This window comes from Psammomys obesus, unplaced genomic scaffold, assembly GCF_907164565.1.
Source record: "Psammomys obesus unplaced genomic scaffold, mPsaObe1.curated_primary_1811, whole genome shotgun sequence".
In the NCBI taxonomy this organism is placed as follows: Eukaryota; Metazoa; Chordata; class Mammalia; order Rodentia; family Muridae; genus Psammomys; species Psammomys obesus.
In genome coordinates this window covers 37738692-37748580 of record NW_026585644.1, presented here as the reverse complement: position 1 = coordinate 37748580, position 9889 = coordinate 37738692, and the positions used below count along the sequence as shown (strand labels likewise).

The 9889-nt window shown below is 44.5% G+C and overlaps 1 protein-coding gene across 3 annotated transcripts in view; it reads left to right on the top strand.

Moving 5' to 3' along the window:
• The window catches only part of Srd5a2 (steroid 5 alpha-reductase 2), a 39264-nt gene extending 30220 nt beyond the window's left edge, over positions 1-9044 (top strand). Inside the window, exons 4-5 of one of the 3 annotated variants that reach the window (XM_055627529.1) lie at positions 2551-2589; positions 7131-9044. In XM_055627529.1, coding sequence (XP_055483504.1) covers positions 2551-2589; positions 7131-7213 — 122 coding nt within the window. In that variant the 3' untranslated portion in view covers positions 7214-9044. Of the gene's footprint in view, positions 1-2550; positions 2702-6030 lie in introns of all 3 variants that reach the window. The other 2 variants (XM_055627520.1, XM_055627511.1) reach the window with 2 other exon arrangements.
• Positions 9045-9889: the final 845 nt, after the last annotated feature.

The following is a 9889-nucleotide window of genomic DNA, read 5'->3' as shown; positions in this document are numbered from 1 at the left end:
ACACACACACACACACACACACACACACACACACACACACACACACAGAACTATAAGAGATGCCTCTCCACCCCAGGAAGGAAGATCATAATGCCCTCAAGGAGGCAGAGGACACCAGGCTTGGATATAAGTAGTGGGGAAGAGACTACAGCCTCGTATATAAGCCTGTCATTTACACAGCGTGTGAGCCTTGGTGTGTTGGCAATGAAGCTGAGGATTCCATTGTCATGTGAGCACCATGGTATACTTACAAGAACCTGGACAGGCAGCCTACCACATAGCTAGGTTATAGAGGTTAGCCTATTTTGAAATTTTGAAATTTTAAAAACTTTTTTTTTTTTTTACTGAAAGCTAAGAAACAAACACGTCTTAGCCCAGGCTCATCCATGATCACCATCATTAATATCGTGTACTTTACCTTCATGTTCACTGGGAAGTTCTCTCAGAATGGATGGAGCAACGATTCCCTCACTCCAGACACAGCGTGGGACTGTGTGTGTGTGGTGTATGTATGGGTGGGACTGTGTGTGTGTGTGGGTGTTTGTGCATAGCCTCATGGAGGCGACTGCAGTGTCAAGTGTCTCTCCAACTGCACTTTCACGGTCTACTCTCTCACTGAGCTAGGCTAGCCAGCCATGGAGATCCAGGATCCTCCTCTCTCTGCTTTCTCCTCACTGGGAATACAGGCACGTGCCACTGTGCACACTTTTATCTGGGTACTGGGGATTGAACCCAGGACCTCAGGCTTACCTTGTGATGACAAGGCCTGAGCTTTCCTAGGATGGGCGCTGTGCTGTGCCGACACTGTGATGGCTGTGGCGGTGTAGGCGGTGACCGCTCCAGGTCTGTTACAGTCTAAGTGGCTTGCCATCGTGTGTGCAGTCTGCTGCTGACCGACCACATCGTGTGCAGATCGAGATACAGAAAACGTGCGTCTGTAACTGGTCCTAAGAAACTAGGTGTCTGAGTCTGACAAGTAAGCACCTGGCAATGACTCAGTGCATGTGATTGACACATTCGAGTTAGACGGTGGTTCCCACCCTTCTGGATGTAAACAGTGACCTCATTTGCTGTAAAAAAGTTCTGGGTTACACGATGTTGGCATAGACTGACAATTGCTGATTGGCAATTGCTGATTGGCAAAGCTATTGCGATTAGTGATACATTTAAGCGAGTAATGATTATCAATTCCTTGGTATCTGAGGAACTAAGTTAGACCATTCATGATGTTCCTGGATACCTGGGTCCTTTGCAGTAGACAGGTGCCCCCCAGAAAGTCAAGGGTGTCGTGGGCAGGAAGGCAGTGACGCAGTGGCACCCTTAAGAAAAGCAATAGTCAAGAGCTTGTTCCTTGTGTCAGCTCTCTCACAGCTGGGGCAAAATACTGGACAGGGCAACTTTAACTTGCAGAGTCAAGGTACAGAAGGTTAGACGAGGCAGCCTTGTGGTAGGAGGAGGGCTTTTGTCATTGGTGGTGGGAATATGGGGTGACCTGCCTACATCTCTGTGGCAGCTAGAAAGCAGGGAACTTGGTCAGGAACCAGGTTAGCTGTCCCCTTCTTGTCCACCCCCAATATCCTTCCACCTGCCAGCAAGGACCCATAGCTAAAAGGTTCTACACCCTTCTGAAACCGTCCCACCAGCTGGGGACAATGTGTTCACACATGAATCTGTGGGCAGTGCTCAGATTCCAACCAGACCAATACTTTAAAACTTCGGCTTAATAATTAAATAAAGATGAGCTGGGACAGTTCTTAAAAATCAGATTGCCAAGGTCAGTTTCCAACTGAGTTATGAGAGAGAGAGAGAGAGAGAGAGAGAGAGAGAGAATGACTTAAAAGCACATTTTAATGTAATTATAGAAGAAGAAAAGCTGTTTTGGTCACAACTTTCCTAGTTTAATATGGCTCATAAAGTTTGAGTGTGGGTATATTTAATGTCATTAGAAATGTCTTGATTTCTAGATAGTTCTGAGAGAGGAAATATCTGGTGTGCTGGCTCAACAGCAGCAGAGCTTTCTACTGCTTTCAACTTCAACAGTGTATGGCACAGGGGCCAGGTAGTGGAGGATGAAAGGACCAAAGAGAATCACATCATTTCTCACACCCGTTAAGGTTTTATTTCCATGTAGTGCGTTGTTTCACATCGTGTGATGGGTATACATGGTAACAGTTGACCTTGGAACTTGCCAGGTAAGGTAGGGTAAAGAGAAGCCTGAAAATGTCCTTTAATGGAACAAGAAAAGAAGCAGGCCATCGGCACCTCTTACTTGTCTTGCTCAAAGCTGATGGCCTAATAGTTGTCAAGAATCAGACAAAGCCAATCAGTCCATGGAGCCCATCCTCAGGATTCCAGAACATTCCACAGGGCAGTTGTTGCTTCCTCTCCCCTTGTCTCTAAGAAGCTTCCTCTGAACTGTGGCTGTGGAAGGAGCCCCCCATTCCCCCCCACCTTACCTCTGTTTGCCTGTCTTTGTGTACTTTGGGAGGAAACACAGGGATGCTGTTCACAGTAATAAGAGCATCGTCTTCTTGATTCTTCTGCACACAGGTGGCTTGTTTACCTATGTCTCCGGAGCCAACTACCTGGGTGAGATCATTGAGTGGATGGGCTATGCCTTGGCTGCTTGGTCCGTTCCAGCCCTGGCTTTTGCATTTTTCTCACTTTGTTTCCTTGGGATGCGAGCTTTTAGCCACCACAGGTAAACTTTTAACAGAGGCGAGCCTAGTTCTACTTTCTGTCGCTATGATAAAACACAAAAGCAACTTAAGGAAGAAAGGGCTTATTTGGCTTTTTGTTTGTTTTTTAAGATGGGGTTTCCCTGTGCAGTGTTGACTGTCCTGGACTTGCTTTGTAGACGAGGCTGGCCTTGAATTCATAGAGATCCTCCTACCTCTACCTCTTTGAGTGCTGGGGTTAAAGGCACGTGCCACCATGCCCTGCTATTTTTTTTTTTTTTTTAAATCAGCCTGTGTAGATAGGGGCACCAGAGGTGACGGCTGGGAAGTCACTGTGCTTGAGGAGGGTTTCCACTATCCTCCCCTGAGGATGTAGTTAAGGGTTGATGAGAGAGGGAGAGGCATTTTCTTCAGTGATGTAGCCAATGGTAAGATACCCATGTTCCTGTCAATAGCCTCTCACCATGTGTCTATGAGCAACCCTAATGAAACTCACTGAATCATAAGCAAGCAAGCAAACAAAACCATGAAAATGGAAGGGAAATGGTTGCAAGGAAATTAGTGGAAGTGGGAGGGACAAGAGAGGGTAACAGAATGAATATGATCAAAGCACATCATATACATGTATGAAAATGTCATTATGAAGGCTATTATTATATACGATTAATACATGATAATAAAACCAAAATAAAAGATGGCTTCTCACAGTGAGTTGGTTGGTTCAGGTCCTATGCCCGGTGATTATTATCACTCGGCTGGAAACTTCAGATAATGGGCTCGGAGGGGAAAGAAATGTCCAGGCGTCCCTTCAGTACTCTTCCGTCACAGTTCTTGATAGGTGCTCCAGGGATGAGCGCGCTCCCAGCGCAAAGTAAGGTTAGCAGGTGAGCCCCAGCTCGCCATCTGCTGGCACGTGTCAGAACTGCAGGCATTTCCAACCCTTGGAGGGTTGGTCTAACACATCGTTGATCCATCAGGCAGGGGTTGAGTAGGATAAAAGAGGTAACTGAAAGCTGTGTTGAGAGGAAAGGGTGATGCATTGTTTGCTTCATCTGATTACCTTCAACTCGTTTTTGTAGAAAGAAAGAAGGAAGAGAAGGCCTGGAGACCGAGAAGGAACACATTGAGCACAGAACAGGACTAAGCCCTCCTTAAGCTTTTGCCTCGGCATCTGTGCCTGGCTAATGAGTTTTCTCATAGTTTTTTTTTTTTTTTTCCGTTTTCTTTAGAGACCAGGTTTCCCTACATAGCCCTGGCTGTCCTACACTTGCTTTGTAGACCAGGCTGGCCTCGAACTCACAGACATCCGCTTGCCTCGATCTCCCTGAGTGCTGAGTGCATGAGCCACTGCGCCTGGCTCTTTTCTTTTTCTTTTTTTTTTAAATTTATTTTTTAATTTTTTATTTTTAAATATTAATTACAGTTTATTAACTTTGTATCCCCGCTGTGTCCTATCCCTCATTCCCTCCCAAGCTCACCCTCCCTCCCTCATCTCCTCCCTGCCCCTCCCCAAGTCCACTGATAGGGGAGGACCTCCTCCCCTTCCATCTGACCTTGGTTTATCAGGTATCTTCAGGACTGGCTGCAAAGTCCTCCTCTGTGGCCTGGCAGGGCTGCTCTTCCCTCAGGGGTGGGGGGAGGTCAAAGAGCCTGCCATTGAGTTCATGTCAGAAATTGTCCCTGTTCCCCTTTGCCCACTTGGATACTGAGCTACTATGGGCTACATCCGGGCAGGGGTTCTAGGTCATCCATACATGGTCCTTGGTTGGAGAAACAGTCTCATAAAAAGACCCCTGTGGCCTGGGTGTTTTCTGATAGTTTTTAAGATTAAATGAGGCACGAGCTCATTTCTTCTGAATGGAAACTGAGACCAGTTTGGAAACAGGTAAAGCAGCAGTTCCCCCCTGAGAGCAATTCCTGTCACCTCCTATATTGAAAGGGACAGGGTTTCAAGGGTTCACAGTCTCTGAGAGACAATGCGATAGCCCTCTCACATCAGGAGAATCTGCTGCCCATCAGAGGTAGTGGAAGAGTGGTGGAAGAGTGGCAGGCATCATTGCCTGGTGTGCAGAATGGTCTCTGAAAGCCACAGGCAGTGAAGCAGCAAAGGTCTTGGACAATAATTGCACCAGAAGTTTCCAGCTGTTGCACCAGCAACATCAAACTGAGGCCATCTGGGTATAGTCCTCTCGGAGGGAGAGCCAGGAGTCCCTCTTTTAGTAGGACTGAGAGGGCTTTGTGAAGGTGCCCAGGAAGCAAGGACAGGCATTGGCAGGGGAGGCTGAGCACACAGGGTCTTTTCAAATCAAAGCCGTACTTGCAGACCAGGCGCTTCTGGCACACACGATTAGTTTTGTTTTCCAATTCAAACCCAAAGCACTTTAGCAGAGTGTATTTTGTCTTTATTATGCCTTGAGGGCCATTAGTTTCAACTAGTTAGGAGGACATCTTGGTCACACAGGGTAAAGTCTTTTCCTAAGAGGCATTAATCTGCTTACGCTGTCATAGGAAATGACCCCCAGCTGCACTGCTTAGAACAAGGGAAATCTATCTTTTCAGAATTCTGGAAACCAGGGGTTTGGCCTTAAGGTATAGGCAGGGCTACTCTTGAGGGAGAATTCTTTGCTTTTGCTAAGTTCTGGCAGAGACTCACTATTCTTGGTTTTTTCATGCTGGGGTAGGTGCCTCATTCTAATCTCTGCAAGTCGTTTGGCTACCTTTTCATTCTGGGTGTCTCCTGCTCCATGCCTCTTTTCAGATCTATGGGAGGAAGGGTCCACCCTGAACCAGTGTGAGCTATTTTAATTAATTACATCTGCAATGACCAAGATAAGTTCCAAAATAAGAGTGCCTCTTCAGGTATTCAGAGTTAGCACTTCAACCCAGTGGCATCCTAAGCTTCAGGAAGAGATAGTTTTTAAAAAATGCTGCCAATTCTCTGAGGTTAACTTTGTCCACAGCTTTTTGCAAATTTTGTTTATTAGCACGTGTCTAGTTAGACAAAATAGTGAGCCTCATGGCATTTCCATACATTTATAATGCATTTAACATATTCATCTTTTATTACCCTTTATTGTTTCCCTCCTGCTCTTACATGTTTTCAAAGGTGGTTTTATTTCATTCACATGTGTCTGTGTGTTTGTGTACACACGTGTGTGCGGGTGCCCAGGAGAAGGCGTCGGATACTGGAGCTGAGATACAGACACGGATTTGTGAGCCCCTGGACATGGTTGCTGGGACCAAACTCGGGTTCTGTAGAAGAGCAACATGGGCTCTAAACTGCCGAGACCTCTTTCTAGCCCTATTTATTTACTTTTCACGGCTGAGTGAGTCTAATTAGAGTCACCTACAGGGCTTTGGGTAAGGAGTTCTGGATGGTCATCGGTGGCCACACCACAGATGAAAAGATCTCTCCCTCTCCCAGCAACTATAAACTGCCGACAGGTCCTCAGGGAGTGGCTGGCCCCTGAACTCCCTCCTACCAGCTCTGATTATCTGCCTGTATGTCCTGGTAAGAGGAGTCATGGGAGGATATTGACAAGCTCAATTTTGTGCAGGTTTAATGTGGGTAATCCTGACTGCTGTAGAATCAGGAGTGCGATGGTGACGCCATATTCTAGAGACAGAGTTTTACTTCATTTCACTCCTTCTCTCAGCTCCCTCATTCTTCCTTCCCCATCTTCTGTGATACTCCCTGAGCCTTGGAGAGGGTGATCCATCCATGGCTGAGTTCCTTATTCTTAGTAGTTTGACTCAGTATGGGTCTTTGTACTTACTGCTGCCCACTGCAAAAAGGAGCTTCTCTGAGCAAAGCTTGCAGTAGCCATAGTCTGTGGGTATACATATTATTATTTATCACTTTGATGGGCGCATCTCCATTTAGCAAAACAGTTGTAGTAGCTTCCCCAGTAGGGCCTATGACACCCCCAGTCATGGGCTTTTGTACAGGTTTTTGGTCCCAGATGTGGATTTCCCCCTATGGTGCAGGCCTCAGGTCCAATCGGAGAGTAGCTGGTTTTTCCATTACTGACAGGCCACTATTATAGAAGTTGCCCAAAGTTTTTGGGAGGCTCTGGCTTCCTGCTGTTTTCAGCAAAGTAAGCCCAAATGAGTACTTCCTTTTGCCTATTAAAAATCTGGTGAAATATACAAATCATAAAATCCACCACTTCAACAATTTTCAAATGTACAGTTCAGCGCTATCAAGTACGTTTGTAATATTACAAAACCATCACTACTATCGTCTGGATTATTACTTTGTATTACGTGCACATAAATTACCAACATTTACAAGAGGCAGACTGTAGGAACGGGGTGGATGATGGGCACATGGTCCCCAGGAATTCGTCAGGTGCTAAGTAACTGGATTGATTTGTAATGGTTGTGCAAACTCAACTCGTGACCACTACTATGTTGCATTTGTAATCATTCCTTCCCTTCTTTTCTTTTCAGGTTCTACCTCAAGATGTTTAAGGATTACCCCAAATCTAGGAAAGCCCTTATTCCATTCATCTTGTAAAGAACCCCAATTTTAGGGAGCAAAGCTTCTATGGGGAAACTTACCCAGTTGCTGAAACCCTAAACTGTAAACTTTCACTGAACAGTGTACTGCTCACACGTATACATATGAGGACATATGTGTTAATAGGTCTCTCGTTACTCCAGTTGCCTGAGGCATGCTGAACCATGTCTGCTTAACCTTTACTCCTGCTTGCCCATGAAGCTCTAACCCAATTTCCTCCTGGAGCTTCACAGGGGCCATTTTCTCATTAGCTATCCCTTCTAGAAGCTTCCCCATTTTCCATATATATATATTTTTTTTATTGTATGATCTGAAGACATGTGACTTTTTTTCTTACTCTGTGGCGGTTTTGGGAAGTTCTGCAGTCAAAAACCTTTGGGCTGACATAACGAAAAATGAAATCATTATATTTGCAGGAAAGTGAAGGGAACTGGAAATTATATTAAGCAACATAACCCCACCTCAGAAAGACAAATATTGCAAGATTTTCTCATATGCAGATCCTAGATTTTAATTTATATAGATGTATGTATGTATGTATCTGTTTATGTATGTATGTATGTTCATTAAATTAGAAAGAAGATTATGAGAAGGGGAAAAGATCTTGTGGGGAGGAGAAAAGGAGGAAAAGAGAATATATGTGGCATGAAAGCAGAGAAAGGAGGCTATTGCAGAGAGGAGGGGGACTAGCAGGAAAGACGTAGGAGAACAGGGGAGGAGAGAAAGGGAGGACAGTCTGCAAAAATAAATTATGTATGAAAATGCCATAATGAAACCTATCATTTTGTATGCTGGTTTTGAAAAACCAGCCAACCAACAAGCCAACCAGCCAATCATCAAGCCAAGCCAACCAACCAGCCAACCAACCAACCAACCAACCAACCAACCAACCAACCAACCAACCAAGCAACCAAAAAAGCAGTCTGGGCTGAGCGCAGTCTATGTAATTAAAAGCATGCCTTTTGTATGCCCGCAGAACGGCAGCTATTTACATTTTTAAGCACCATAGACCAGAGCCTAACTGAAAGCCTAGTCACATCTTCCTCTTCGTTAATTAGGAAGATACGAAAAAGAAGAACTTTATAGCGGAATTCTTTCCTCTGACCCAAGTCCAAATGTATACAGTGTCTTAGTCAAAGAACACCTCATCTCCCAGGAGATTTCGAAAATGAAGCTATCACAGCTTCATCCACAACACTGATAGGAATTTTCTTGATGGTCACGTTTATTCACAAAGAAAAAGATACAGCCATCAGTCGCTCCTGGGAGAATAAAGAAATGCATTGTGACAGACACTGTAAACTCATATTTTTGGGAACTGATGGGGCTATCCAAATACCAGGGATACATCAAGTATGAGAAATTCATGCACAATACAGTAGAATATTCACCTTGAAGAGATGTCTATGATAATGGGAAGGGTATCAGAAGTCCAGAGCAAGTTTCTGCTGGAATTTGACCCTCAAGACATATTTTGGAAGACGTGTCTCAATAGTAGCTTGAATGTCAGCCCCTGGGTCCCAATGACAGAAAAGGAGATCTGTCCACAGATGTTCTTCTGGGCAGAGAACCGATTCCATTCAAGTTGGACAGGGTTTCATGCATTGTTTAATTTTATCTTGCATTTCAAATTGTAAAAATTAGGAGGTTTTCATATAAACTAAAACTCTTGGCATTCCTTTAAAACAGTGGTTCTCAACCTCCCTAATGCTGTGGCCCTTTAATATAGTTCTTCATGTTGTGGTGACCCCCAACCAGAAAATTATTTTTGTTGCTATTCCATAACTGTAATTTTGCTATGTTATAAATCATAAAATAAACATCTGTGTTTTCTGATGGTCTTAGTTGGCCCCTGGGAAAGGATCATTCGACCCTCAAAGGTGTTACGACTCACAGGTTCAAAACCACTGTTTAAAAAAGTTGGAAGGAGAGATGTGAGAGACGAAAGATAATGAGAGGATGAATATGATCGAAGTGCTATACACATACAAGAGCATTTAATGAGACAATGAATATGTGCCAGTGGATTTCAACCTGCCTAATGCTGCTACCCTTTAATACAGTTCCTCATGTTGTGGTAACATTTTGGTGACATTTTGTTGCTACTTTATAATTCTAACTTTGCTACTGTTATGAATTGTCCTGTAAATATCTGATCTGTGGCATATCTGTGGCATGTATGAATCCCCAAAGGACTGAAAACCACTGATATACAAATACCAAGCCAGGTTCCTGTGTGAGAACTCAGTAGCGAATGAGCACTTTCATGTAGGTTTCCGGCCTCTGGCGAAGGGCTGGCTCCCCTAAGCGGCTGAAGTATGGGCTCTGTAAGGAAAGGACTGAGTACTCTGAGTCAGAATGGTTGCGTACTTATCTCCTCAGCTGCAGGGGTTTGGGCTCAGCATCCTTTGGAAACAAGCTTGAGAACGGAAAACCAGTTTTATCATTTGGTACAGACACCAACTGGACGTTAACACCCAGGATGTGAGAGCCCTGAAGTTGGGTTTGTGATTTGGTTTGAAGATTTGGATTGTAGCATTACAAGCATTACAAGCCAGTGTTCTTGTTTACGGAATGCCTCTGAAGTCATGACCACCACCACCACTTGAATGAAAAGACCCAGGGCTTCTGAGGCCTTTACAATGTTGAGCTGTTGAGCTGTTTGTGTGTGTGTGTGTATTCCTTTTCC